Source organism: Carassius carassius, chromosome 32 (assembly GCF_963082965.1).
Source record: "Carassius carassius chromosome 32, fCarCar2.1, whole genome shotgun sequence".
Taxonomy (NCBI): domain Eukaryota; kingdom Metazoa; phylum Chordata; class Actinopteri; order Cypriniformes; family Cyprinidae; genus Carassius; species Carassius carassius.
The window spans coordinates 1,319,450-1,332,830 of record NC_081786.1 but is presented as its reverse complement, the minus strand read 5'-3'; the positions used below and the strand labels follow the sequence as shown (position 1 = coordinate 1,332,830).

The 13,381-nt window shown below is 35.6% G+C and overlaps 1 protein-coding gene across 1 annotated transcript in view; it reads left to right on the top strand.

Moving 5' to 3' along the window:
• Nucleotides 1-1,833: 1,833 nt before the first annotated feature.
• Nucleotides 1,834-13,381, top strand: part of LOC132113346 (pleckstrin homology domain-containing family G member 3) — a 64,289-nt gene continuing 52,741 nt past the window's right edge. The window contains exons 1-2 of the mRNA XM_059521143.1: nucleotides 1,834-1,991; nucleotides 12,355-12,417. Coding sequence (XP_059377126.1) covers nucleotides 12,369-12,417 — 49 coding nt within the window. The 5' untranslated portion in view covers nucleotides 1,834-1,991; nucleotides 12,355-12,368. The remainder of the gene's footprint in view (nucleotides 1,992-12,354; nucleotides 12,418-13,381) is intronic.

Sequence of the window (13,381 nt, the reverse complement as noted above, 5' to 3'; positions counted from 1 at the left end):
CCTCTCGTGAGTTAATTTTATCAAAAGTCATGCAAACATTGCATTACGATCTAGATATTAGTTTTATATTTTAGTTTGAGATGTGAGATATTGATTCATGGCTCTTTGTGTTTTTATTTTTCAATAGTTGCATAAGGAGTTTTATTTACATTTTTTTCTCTTTTTTTTATGACTATATATATATATATATATATATATATATATATATATATATATATATATATATATATATATATATATAATCATAAAAAAGAGAAAAAAATATATATATATATATATATTTTTTTTTTTTTTTTTGTAAACTGTTGTTTTGGATTCCAAAACTACATTAATGGTGAAAGATCATTTGTATATATACTTTTTTTTTTTAAATGTAACACAAACTTGCCTTATATTTAATCATGGACAGTCAATAAAGCTAATAAATACAGACTGTGTGTGTTTTTATTTTATTTTAGAAACGGGAGATTGTGCTATTATTTGACCCGCAGATGGCGACATTTAATCAAAATTTAAATCTACAAGCCCACATAATTTCTGCTCTTTAGTTAGAAGACTATTTAAAAGTAAATGTATTATTGAGTTACGTTAGGTTCGTAACAACAACAAAAAACGGGGAAACGTGTTTTTGCTAGTTAAGGTGCAAACAACGTTTTCTTTTTTAGATTTTCTCAGTTTGAAAAAGTCTCCATCACCATTCACACACAGTCTAAGAACGGCATTTTTTATTGTAAGTTACATTTTCAGGACATTAAATATATTACCTTATTTACAGACAGAATTTAGCCACAGCAATATAAAAAAATTTTTTTACGGTTTTTTCACCTCTATCCATATTAAGTGATCACAGTCGACTGTGATTGGTCTATCCTGATCAGCGCTGAGAAAACTAACGCATACCACGCCACTCGGCGCTTTTGGTTGATCAGCCGTTAATTTGACGTTAACTAAATAAAAGTAACTTAGAATTTAAAAACGTTGAGAAAACTTCCAATGAAATTTGAAAAGTGTTAAAGTCCTCCTCGTGCTTTGTTTTGTTATGTAAATCCCGTGGCAAAACATAGAAACAAATAGAGACATCATTAGCATAGCTGCTGATCCAACAAAGTAAAATTAGTTAAAAAAAAAAAAAAAAGCTAAACCCAAGCTAAAGAATAAAAATGCAGATGCAACTACACTCACAATTTAAGAGATACATTATTCGAATGCTTGGCGAAAGAGATGCGTTTTTAATCTAGATTTAAACAGAGAGAGTGTGTCTGAAAACATTTAAAGTTTGTAGACTTGAAGTGCATGCAATTAATGACAAATGATTCTATTTTAGTTTTAATACGGTTAGAAAATAATTTTTGAATACATGTTTTTTAAGAAATATGCACACATTTACAAATACAAATATCTAAAAATGTATTAAAGAGTGTGCATGTGTCACAATGTGCATACTGTCCACCCAAACTGCACTAAATAGTATTTTTTTTTAATCACTAATTTAGGATTTAGGATTTAGGATGGATAGTCTGCGCCATAGACATATAAATACCTAAATAATAAAGTATTTGTCTATGGTCTGCGCACCGGAACACAGGCTGTGATTGGTCCATCCTGACAGCGCTGAGAAAAGTAACACGTATTACGTCACGCACGGCGTTTAGCGCGCTTGCTTCGTCATCAAATAATTTGCAGCCGAACAAAAACACTGAAATTGTTTATATATTGACTTAAAACTGGGAGGTGAACATTACAAAATTTAAACGTTTTTGTTTCGATGTTTACAACAAGTTTGTGTCGCTAAGCCCCGCCCATCTGGAGTCTCTAGCTCGAGCGTCTGCGGTTTAATGCAGCGGTGTTTGAGTTCAGACTGAAGTCAGTCATTCAGTGCTGCTGCACGAGAAATGATCAAACTGAGTCTCTCAGACCTGCAGCCGGTGAAAATAACACACTCTTAAATGCCTGTGAACTGCAAACGCCCTAAATAAAGAGGAATTCACTTGGTAAGTGTTTAAATTTTCATTTAAAGACTCAAAACTATTGTTTGTGTTGGTACTATAAACGATTAAAGTAACGTATCTGGAAAACTAGATCAAAATATTTACACAGATGAAGCTGTTAGATGTGTTTTCTTAGTTTTTAAAGACACTCTATGTGCATTTGAGGAAGTTTGCATGTGTTTTTGCTGTCCTCGTGTCTTGTTTTGATGAAAACCGACGCTTTAGGTTTTTATTAGCTAAAATGTTTGATGCACGCTTGCAAACCATGTCACAATGACCTTTAGTGAATGATGTCAAGATACAGATAGGCTAATCAGAAAACATCTTTCAAAACGTTTCAGTGAAAATTCTGAAAACTACAGTAAATTGTCTACTTGTTTCTTTGCTTTGCTGATTTAATCATTCCTTTTCTTTCGTATAAATAAAGGCTGTTCGCTTTAGTATAAAAATGACTATTTTTTGATGAAAAGTTCACAAGTATTTTCAGATCCATTTTTAGTTTTGGTTTCTTGTTTCTTTAAAGCAGATGGTTTTCTAAAGCAGAGCCCTTTAAAAACCCACCCTGTAACCTTTAAAGTTGCTGTTAAACTTGCATTTAAACCACATGCATGCAGATGTGTGGATGTTCTGCATTCATCAGTAGTTTATTTTTTCACCAGTTTCATTCATCTGAAGGTCTTGCATGAAAACTGATATACTGAAAGTGTCTCTGATGAAGTACTCTGTGAAGAGAGTATTTGTCTATGGCTCCTGCACTTTGTTCTGGTTTGGACTTATAGCGCTTTGATTAACAAATGATGAGGTGTTGATTTAGTGAAACAATTGTACATCTTATCTGTTTGTATGACCCCGAAATGATGCTTGTGTCTTTCCAGTGAAAGCATTTTGTTTGTGTATTTGTGGTTATGGATGACATGACACTTTGCAGAATTTTTCCACAATTGTGGAAAACTTGGAAATATACGGGATTGTGTTTTCCAGGCCTGGAAAAGTCATGGAAACTAATGAAATCCTAAAAGTCATAGAAGCTAGAGTGAAAGTTAGTTTGGTAGTTGAGCTCCGCTGTTAAATCTCTTATGTTTTAAGGCTTGTTTCGGACGTGGAATAAAAAAATTATAAGGTAATTGCAACCTTTTTACGGTTATTACTTTTTTCTTCCAGTTCCGAGAAATAAAGTGAATTTGTCAGTGTTGAGGAAGAAAAATTATGCAAGGCATGAACTCACTCACAGTTGCAAAAGTATAACTTGGAATTGCGAGTTGTAAATTCAGAATTCCAATAAAATGTTGTCATACCTGGAAGTAAACTCAGAATTCTGAGGGGAAAAAAAATCATAATTATGAAAGAAAATATGCAAGACATTAACTCGCTTACAGTTGCAATTTTACAACTTAGAATTCTGAGAGAACAAAAAAGTCAGAATTGTGAGACGTAAACTCAGAATTCCGAAGGGAAATAGCTCAGAATTGTGAGATGTAAACTCAGAGTTCCGAAGGGAAATAGCTCAGAATTGCGAGATGAAAACTCAGAATTCCGAAGAGAAATAGCTCAGAATTGCGAGATGTAAACTCAGAATTCCGAAGAGAAATAGCTCAGAATTGCGAGATGTAAACTCAGAATTCAGAGGGGGAAAAAGTCAGAATTGTGAGAAAATAAATAAAGAATTGAGAGATATAAACTCAGAATTCAGAGAGAAAGAAAAAGTTAGAATTGTGAGATGTAAACTTGCAATTGCAAGGGGGGGGGGGGGGATGAATTGTGAGGTTAAAAAAATGTGGTGGCTTTTTATGCTGCGGTGGAAACATGCTTCCACAGACTTATGGACTATATATTGAGTAAAAAATTAGCTTACACTATATTTAAGTCCAATTTATTGGTGATTAAAAATCTTTTTGTCACTGATCATTAAAAACTCATCAGTGAGCCACTAATTATTTACTCACCTGAGAGTTTATTAGTTGTTTATTAGTCATTTACTTTCATTCTCCATTCATTCAGTTTCCAAGCACTGCAGACTCTCACAGTTCACGCTCTGGTCTTCACGGGTGTAATCAGACACGCTAGATGTTTTTAGACAGGGTCAGTGTTTTACTTTGACCTTGTCAGGGTTAAAAGTCCTCAAGGGAACAGTGTTTCTGGGGTTATTTGTCCAAGTAGAAGTTTAACAGCTGAACACTGAATCCTGGACTGAGAGATTTATGGATCTCCAAGAAGCAGCTCTTTGTCTGTCCTTTGTGACGGAGCTCCAGGCCTGAATCTGAGGGGTTTGAAAGGGTTCAAGTTTAAGACCTTCTAGGAAAATCAGTTTTAAGGTACTACATGCCATTTAGAAAAGGATCTGTGCTAATAATATGGGATCAGATGTTAATAAACTTTACTAACGTGTACAGTGTGCATACTTTATAATCATGGTTGAACGATATATTGCAAAGGCCAATATAACAGTCAATATTTAGCATTTTTTAATAATTGCTGTCAGCAAAACACATTTTTCTGCTTGGTCATTGTATAAAATATATATATATAATTTTTTTTTTCTTCAAATTATTTATTTCTAATTTTGAACATTTTATGTAAAATAAATGTTACCGATATATTGCCAAGGCAAATATATAGCCCATTATTTTTTTTATTATTTTTTTTTTTATCACATTGGCCTTTTTTTTTAATATTGATTCATTTTTCTAATAATTTTTCTAATTTAGTAAATTTTATATAAAATAAACTTTAAGTGACCAATACATTGCCTAGTCCAATATATCGGCCGATATTTTGCATTTTATCTCAATTATCACATTAGCTGATTTGTTTTTTTTAACATATTGATTCATTTTCAAATTTAGTCCTAATTTAGAAGTTAAATTTTTTTTTGCAGCATATATATATTTAAATAGAATATATATATATATTCAAATAGAATAGTAGTAAATAATATCGGTCATCAGCCACTCTTTTCTCCAAGATATCGATATCAGCCTTCAAAAAACACGATCAAGAATATGTTGATAACAATTATACTAAATAATTTCCATATTTGCATTTAATGCTATTTTCATAATATTTCATTGTACTTGAAACATACCATAGTACATATTAACATATTACCATTGTACCATATCTGAGAAAACAGTGCTAACATGTTACTTTTTTGGTTAGTGTTTTTATTTTCAATTATGTTCTTTGCTTAATATAGACTTAAGTTTATAAAGCCAGTGGAAAATTACTTTATTTTTAAACTCTTCACATTCTGTACTAGTTAGGAATTTTTCAAAAAGTGGAACATTTATGTAACGTTTTAGACATTTATGAAAATGGAGTGTTCCCAAGATAAATAAGCATAAATATTGTGCAATTTTAGGAGTCCGGCGCCTCTAGCTGACATGAGCAGCTTAATATCTATTTTTATGTCTATATTACAAGCGTATTGTGTTTGTTTGAGCGGCATGTGAAGAGGGAAGCTGCATGAAATGTGTTTCTGCTTTTCTTCAGGAAACGATCATTGACCAATTAGGCAGCTGGCGCAGGTCCATGTGCACCATGTGTGTGTGTGTAATGTTTATTGAAAGAGCTCACTGGGTGTTTTTATGGGAAGATGTCTTATCCCACCATCTCTAAACAGCTTGTAAAGAAAAGGAATTTAACAGGAGTTTGCAGAAGATGGGTGGATTAGTGCATTCTGAAAGTCAGACGATGCATACGGAGATGGAGAATGAAGATGGAGATTGATGTTGCATGAAATATTTTTTAAATAGTATGTTGTAAGAGTTTCAGACAGTAATACATTGTGTCTTTGCGAAGTGTATGTTAATTAGAACTAAATACAGTTATTTGCATTGAACCAGTTTGACATCTTGTGCTTTTAAGTTAGTGTACAAGATTAGGATCAGTTTGTTTCTTCATCAGATTTGGAGAAATGTTGCATTCCTTTACTTGCTCCGCAATGGATGGTCTGCATTGAATGGGTGCCGTCAGAATGAGAGTCCAAACAGCTGATAAAAAACATCACAGTAATCCACAAGTAATCAATTAACATTCATCAGTAAATCGTGAAAAGTCAAAAGAATCAAAACCATCATCTAGACGATTTTTATTTCAAACTGTTGCTTGCAACATGATGTCCATTTTTCACTGGAGGAAGCGTTATGATGAATTATCAACTCATATTTTAGTTAAAAATGTATAAAGATGGATTTGTTTCAGCTTTTGTCTTCTCAAGATGTCAATTGATGGACTGGAGTGCTGTGGATTATTGTGATGTTTTTATCAGCTGTTTGGACTCCAAATCTGATGAAGAAACAAACTCCTCTACAAGATAAAATCTGATCTTATGCGTGTTTTATAAATGCTTAGACTACTGTCTGTCTGTCAGTGTCTTGAAGCGTGAGACTGAGGTCAGCCAAGATAAACTGCTGAAATAATAAAGACTTTGTCTCTGCGCCTGCCTGTCAATGTTGTATTTTAATGTTTTTGTACACCTCCCGTCATTCCCTCAGGCTTGTGTTAATACAGTCATCCCAAGGGTTTAGTCCCGCAGACGGTGTCGGGTCGTGGGGTCAGCGGCGGAAGAGAAGGGAGTATTTTTAGGGAGCGCTGGGAGAGTTTGGCTTTCGGAAGTGTTTTAATTGAGGAAGTAATTGTCGCCTTGTTTTAACTGTGTGTGAGAAAGCTGAGGGAATTCGATAGGGAGGCTTTCCTATGCAGCTGACAGCCATTTATTTATGACTGAAGAATAAATACACAGGGGTAATGAAAGAGTCTTCTGAGTCTGGAGACTGTCATTAGATTGTGTCCCATGCCTTTATGAGAATGAATGTTTCTAAAGGAGATAGTCTTAATAGTCTCCATTCCCTCCTTGAGGGAACGAGGGTTACAAACATAACAAAGATGTTTAGTGTTACGTCAGTGACTGATGAATTGGGGATCCTTATAAAAACACCAAACACACCCCCTCCATTGCCTTGCGAAAGCCAACAATTCCCCCCATGCCAGTTGGCTAGAAGATAGGGCAGGGCTTAGACATAGGTGTCCACCACTGCTGTTCCAAACACTGGGATATTGGATAACACTGGGAAAGTGTACCAAAGTAGGGGAATGCTACGGAAGCCACATCTTGCTTAAAGTAGGTACTATGTGGACAGTACACATGGACTGGCCGTAGGGCAGTGCTACAAATGGAAAGTCCCTGTGGTAAGAGACTGGCTCAACGAGAGGGAAGCCGTACCATGGAAGAATACACATGTGGGATCACCCAAGAGGGAATCACTACAAGTCACCTAGCCCAGCACAAGGGCTGACCTTGGGCATACCCACGAGTGCTGGACCTGGGGTCTGGCGCTCCACCACACCTGACTACCTAGGGTTCAACAGTGTTCACAGTGAGATTAAAAACTGGACTGCAAAGCAATTAAGCGCACGTATCCAGTCAGTAGCAGGGAAGGGCGTGGCAAGAATAACTGTCCATCTGAAGCAAGTACAAGGGAGGACACAGGCTCTACACGGAGATTATAGAATCTTGCAAACTTGTTAGATGCCACCCAGCCAGTAGCTCTACAGATGTCTGCTATTGAGGCGCCACACGCCAATGCCCAAGAAGGTATCATGCCTCCGGTAGAGCGTTCTCTCACGCCGAGGGGGCATGCTAAACATCGTGCCTGGTATGCTAAGACAATAGCCTTCACTATCGAGTGGGCAAGTCCTTATTTGGAGACCGCCTTTCCCTTCTGCTTCCCTGCATCACACCTGAGACAGAACTACTCTCATGTAGCGGCTTCAATGCCTTGGCCTCGTAGACTTGCAGGAGGGCCATGGCTTGCAGGGTGGAGGCGGCCTGTCCGGCAACTCTGTAATCCTTGGACATTAGAGCAGACAAGATCTTACAAGCCCTAGATGGGAGGTGTGGATTACTCAGCCAGGTGACAGCACTTTGCGGGCAAAGCTGCGTCGCAATAGTGCGCTCGACTGGAGGGATCTCCACATACCCCTTAGCCTGCTCACAATTGAGGCTCTAGCTCGATTTCGGGCAGAGATCAAGTGACCTCTTCATGCACTTCCGGGAAGAATAGAACCGGGGTGGATGCCGAAGATAGGTTTAAGGCACCCCCAGGAAACAATCATCCAGCCTGGAGCATTTGGGAGATGGAGGGGACTTCTATTGCAACCCAAACCTCTCTGCAGCCCGAGAAAGCATAGCAGTCAGCTCTAGATCTGACTCTGGCAATGCCACCCTCCCTGACGGAGGCAACGCAGCCTGGTCTTCTTGCCCAGAGCCCAGTTCATCCCTAATGCGGATTTCCGCCAGCGCTCCGAACAAGCACTAAGCCCATACCATACACCGAAGTTGTCCACCGCAGCTTTGAGAGAGAGGAACTAGTTCAGAACATATAGAGACCGAATCCCCTTGTATAACAAAGAGGATTGTCGACCGCAGCATCGCGATGGTCATGTCCCCGCAGTGAGGACATAATTCAACTACGAGCGCTTCCTCAGGGTTCATGATGCACAGCTCGCGCACCAACATTCATTGGCTTGTTTTGTTAACACTCAAAGGTGATTGGGCTCTCTGGCGTGATCCCCAATTCGTCAGACACTGAAGTAACATCGAACGTGACTGACTGAAAGGGAACATACAGTTAAACTATAGAAGTATAAAAGGAATGTGGAGCAGCTCAGATCGTTTGGGGAATGTTTGAGTATATATTGAGATTTTTGACTGTTGATTGCATATGTTGGAATAATTTGGGAAATTAAGATCTCTACTTAACCTCAGATGTCTGAGATTACTGGGGTCTTGAAATATTATAGAGGTCTCGTTTGTGGTTTTTCGTTGCATATTTCGTCTGCTAAATGCAAACCCAGTTATGTTCTTGAGCATGCCAAGAAACTCTTGTTGAACACTTCATTTTCAACCATGAGTGGCTGGTTTTCTCATGATGTCACATGTAATAAATGCAGCTTCATATCAGTCTTCTAACTGAGAGGCTGGAGGATCTTTCGCAATACTTGCTTTTTTAGCCATTGTTGCAAAATGCTCTTTGGGTGTTGCTTTATTTTGTAACGTTGCTTCCTACAATAACAATTTAGATGGATTCTTAATAAAGAAAATTAATTTTCAGTATTTAGAAATATATTTGAACCAGTGCAGACTAAGATTAGGATTGGTAGATATAGAAATTTGCACCCATGTTGCAAAAAAGATCCGCTGTGTTTGGAAAAAGTTAAACTCTATTGGAGACCTACGTGTTTCTACAAGTAGGGTCAGTTAGATATTTTTATTTATTTATGTTTTTTAAAGAAATTGAGTACTTTCTTTCAGCAAGGACACATTAAACTATGGAAGCTTCTTTTTGCCAGGGAATAAAAAAATAAAAAACATAACTGGGACTTTTTATCTCACAATTTCTGTCACAATTTTGAGGTCATATAGGCTATAATGAAATGTCAGAATTGCAAGAAAAAAAGTTGCAATTAGGGGACACTTTATATCTCGCAATTCTGAGTTTATTTGAAAAATTTTGGAATTCTAAATGTTTGTTTGTTCTAAAACTTTGTATATCATGCAATTCCGAAAATTCTGAAAAAAGTTAGAATACCAAATAAAAAGTGGCAATTACCTTTTAATTTTTTTTATTTATATATTTTGCAATTCTGAGTTTATATATTTTTTTAATTCTGAGTTTATGTGTTTTTAATTTCAAAAAATCTGAAAAAAAAGTTAGAATTGATAATCTTTTTTTCTTGTATCCAATGGTAGAAATGGGCTTCCATTTTAAACTGATCAAAGGGTACAGTAAATATGTTTATAATGTTACAAAAGATTTCTGTTTTTAGATAAATGCTGTTCTTTTGATCTTTCTATTCATCAAAGCATTGTGGGAAAAAGAAGTCTCACAGCCTCCACAAAAAAATGAAGCGGCACAACTGTTTTAAACGCTGCTAATGTGTTTCTTGAGCAGTAAATCAGTATGAAAACAGATGAAACTGTCTCTAATGTTAAAGTCCATGTGAGATGGATCCATCTGTCTCCAATTAGAGGACAAATCCCAGACCTGGATGTGAGGGTCAGATTTCGGTGAGCGCGTTTTATCAGCTGTGGGAACTAAAGCTCTCCAGATGGACTTTGACTCGTGTTCTGAACCAAATGGACATTTACATGCCAGCACAATTTGTCTGTTTACAATGCAAAGGACTCATTTGAATAGAATCGAGCAGATTGCAGTCATTCCCATGTAGGAGTTGGTCATATGTGACACTTACAGTCTCTAATGCTGCATCCCTGTGAGATACACTGATCCTGATGTACGTCTGTTATCCGCTATGTGATAATGGTCCAGACGGTCTCGGGTGTGATCTTGGCTTCGTCTCAGCAGCACAGCTGCCAGTTCAGAGGCAGAAGCAGCGATTACACTGAGAAAAAATCTGGATTTTAATCCTGGAGGACTCTTGTGACTCTGATCTCTGATCCTGATGCTCTTATTAAAGACAAAGACTCATGGAATCCGCTCACAAATGCTCTCCACACCATTACAATCAAATTAGTTCAAGATTATTGGAGACGTTTGAGCTCTCAAGCCTGTTTTTGACTCTTAAAACAAGGATGTTGAGTAGAGAAAAAAAATAGTGAAACTCTGTACAGGGCTTTGTTTGACTGCCTTTTAGAAGGTTAATTAAATTGTTAAAGTTGTATGCATTATTTTGATCACCATTGTTTTTGATTAATAAATTTGTATTTAATCATAAAACAGAATTTAGAAAATTAAAACAAATTTAACAGAAAACGTTTTACAGAATTTCTGAAATAAAAGTAAGATTTCATAGGGCTTTTTTTATCCAATTGATTAGACCTCCTTTAGTGATTTATTTAAATAAAAAAAACCAACAACTTGTCAGTAAAAGGGTTTTGAAAATTTTGGTAGTGTGCAGGTATTTATTTATTTGTTGTTGTTGTTGTTTTGGTCTTTTTATCCTACGCTCCTATTATCTGCAGGTGTACGATGATTGATTGTTAATTGAATATAAACAAAAAAAAAATGAAAATAGAATCCAGAAAATGTGAAATGCGTTTCATGGGTCAATATAATTTTTTTAATTTGTAACAAACTTATTAATTGTAAAAAAAAAAATTATCAAATTTATGTAATGTGCTTTTGTGATTTATTAAAAATGTATTAAACAATCCAGAAAAATAAGAAAACAACTGAATTTCTGAAACAAGAAAATGCATTTCATAGGGCAAAATTCTTTGTTACAATTTTAATAAATTAAATTGTTACATTTTTATTTATATTTATACTTAATACACATTATTTTGTGATTTATTAAAATGTAAATAATTAAAACTGAATCCAGAAAAAAAAAACACATTTTATGTTTAAAAACTAATCATAATAACTTGTATTAAATTAAATGTAATAAATTATAAAATAAAGTTTTATTTAAATACATTACACATTCTTATGTGATTTATTAACACTTAAATAATTAAAACGGAATCAAGAAATTATAAAAAAAAAAAAAAAAGTATAATATATTTAATAATATTTTATTGTTAAAATTGCCATTCATTTTTTAACTGTTAGTTTTTTATTTATCCAATTGATTAGATATCCCTTTGTGTGCTTTTATTTATTTTATCATTATTATTATATTTTAGCTAAACAATTAAATGGAATCCAGAAAAAATAAAACCGGGAAACACAGAATTAGGGGAAAAAAATAAAATCGAATTGGTGGGAAAAATAAACCTGCTTTCGCAGGGCCCTGTTTGTGTATCTTCTGAAGTTTCCTCGTGTACACAAGCTGTTGGATCCAGGGCCGTGGGTTTTGGCTGAAGGCAAACAAACAGTAGAGTTGAGGTTTCGGTGCTAAAGTCCTCGGGGTCTCCTGTGCGTCCCGAACCAAACACTGATTCACTCTGTCGGATGGAATGGCTGGAATTTGCGTTTGCTGGTCTGATAAGACGCAGTGTGGGGGCAGCTGAATGCATGTTTATCACACTGCTCTGACACAGGCACAGCAGAATACAACCTTTACACAATATTTGTCCAAGGCACCGAGCCAATTTAGAGATCTTAGATCTGTTTGTCAAACAATGCTGATTATGTGCAATGGTTTACTCAGTGCATCTTCAAGTGCTCATGCCATCTCTGTTTTTGTGCATGTAGATGCATATGCATATTAATGAGCAGTCAAAAGTTTGCTCACTTTTTCTTTGCTATTAAAATTTTTGTTTTAAATGATTACAAACCCTTTTGAGCAGTCGTGCGGACCGGTTAACTTCTCCAGAAAGTCTGTGAGTACAGTTTGTGCGAGTGAAGTCAGGTGTGTTTGTATTTGTTCAGGTGTTGAGTTTGATCTGTGTGTGTTACAGAGTGTGTGAGGGACATGAGAGAAGAGTCCGTCTGCGCTCACAACAGCAGCCTGATGGGAGAAGGTGAGAGCATCTGTCATTACTCCTGACCGCAATCGAGTGTGACTCCACTGTAACGGAGACATACGGGCTCACAAGTTTGGGCTCAGTACGATATACATGTATGGGTTAAGAAATTAATACATTTATGCATCAAGGATGCATTAGATTGATCTAAAGTGACAGTAAAGACATGTATAATGTTACAAGTGTTTCTATTTCACGTAAATGCTGTTCTTTTGATCTCTATATTCATCAGTGATTCCTAAAAAATAAAAATGCATCACAGTTTCTATTAAAATATTGTGCAGCATGACTGTTTTCAACACTTATTATAATCAGAAATGTTTCTTGAGCAGTAAATCATCATATTTTCATGATTTCTGAAGATCATGTGACACTGAAGACTGGAGAAATGATGCTGAAAATACAGCGGAGCATCACAGAAATTAATTACACTTTAATAGTTGTTTACATAGATGACAGTGATTTTAAATTGTAAAAATATTTAACAATTTTTATTATTATTACTACTATTATTATTTATAAAATAAATGCAGCCTTGGTGACCACAAAATTTTATTTTTATTTTTTTTTTAAACATAACAAAATCGTGCCAGCCTCAAACTTTTTAATAATAATGTCGACATGGACATATTCGTCTCTGAATTTTAATTTAATTTTTTTTTATGCTTCGTTTGGATGTAGTTCATATGTTCATATAATATAGTTCATGGATCACAAAATTAGTTATGCTGAATAAAATACATATAATAGATTAAAGCTATTACTTGAGTGTTTTGTTTTTACGCGGTTGCTAACGTGTTCTGAATGGTTGCTATGCAACAGTGTATCATAGCTGCAGTTCTATTAAAGTCTCAGACCGACTGACTCTTTGATGTTTTCTTGGCTGGTGGCTGTGTTTCTACAGTGTGTGCTGTACAGTCAGTGTTTATTTGCTCTGGATGTGTGTTTCCGCTCCGCTAGG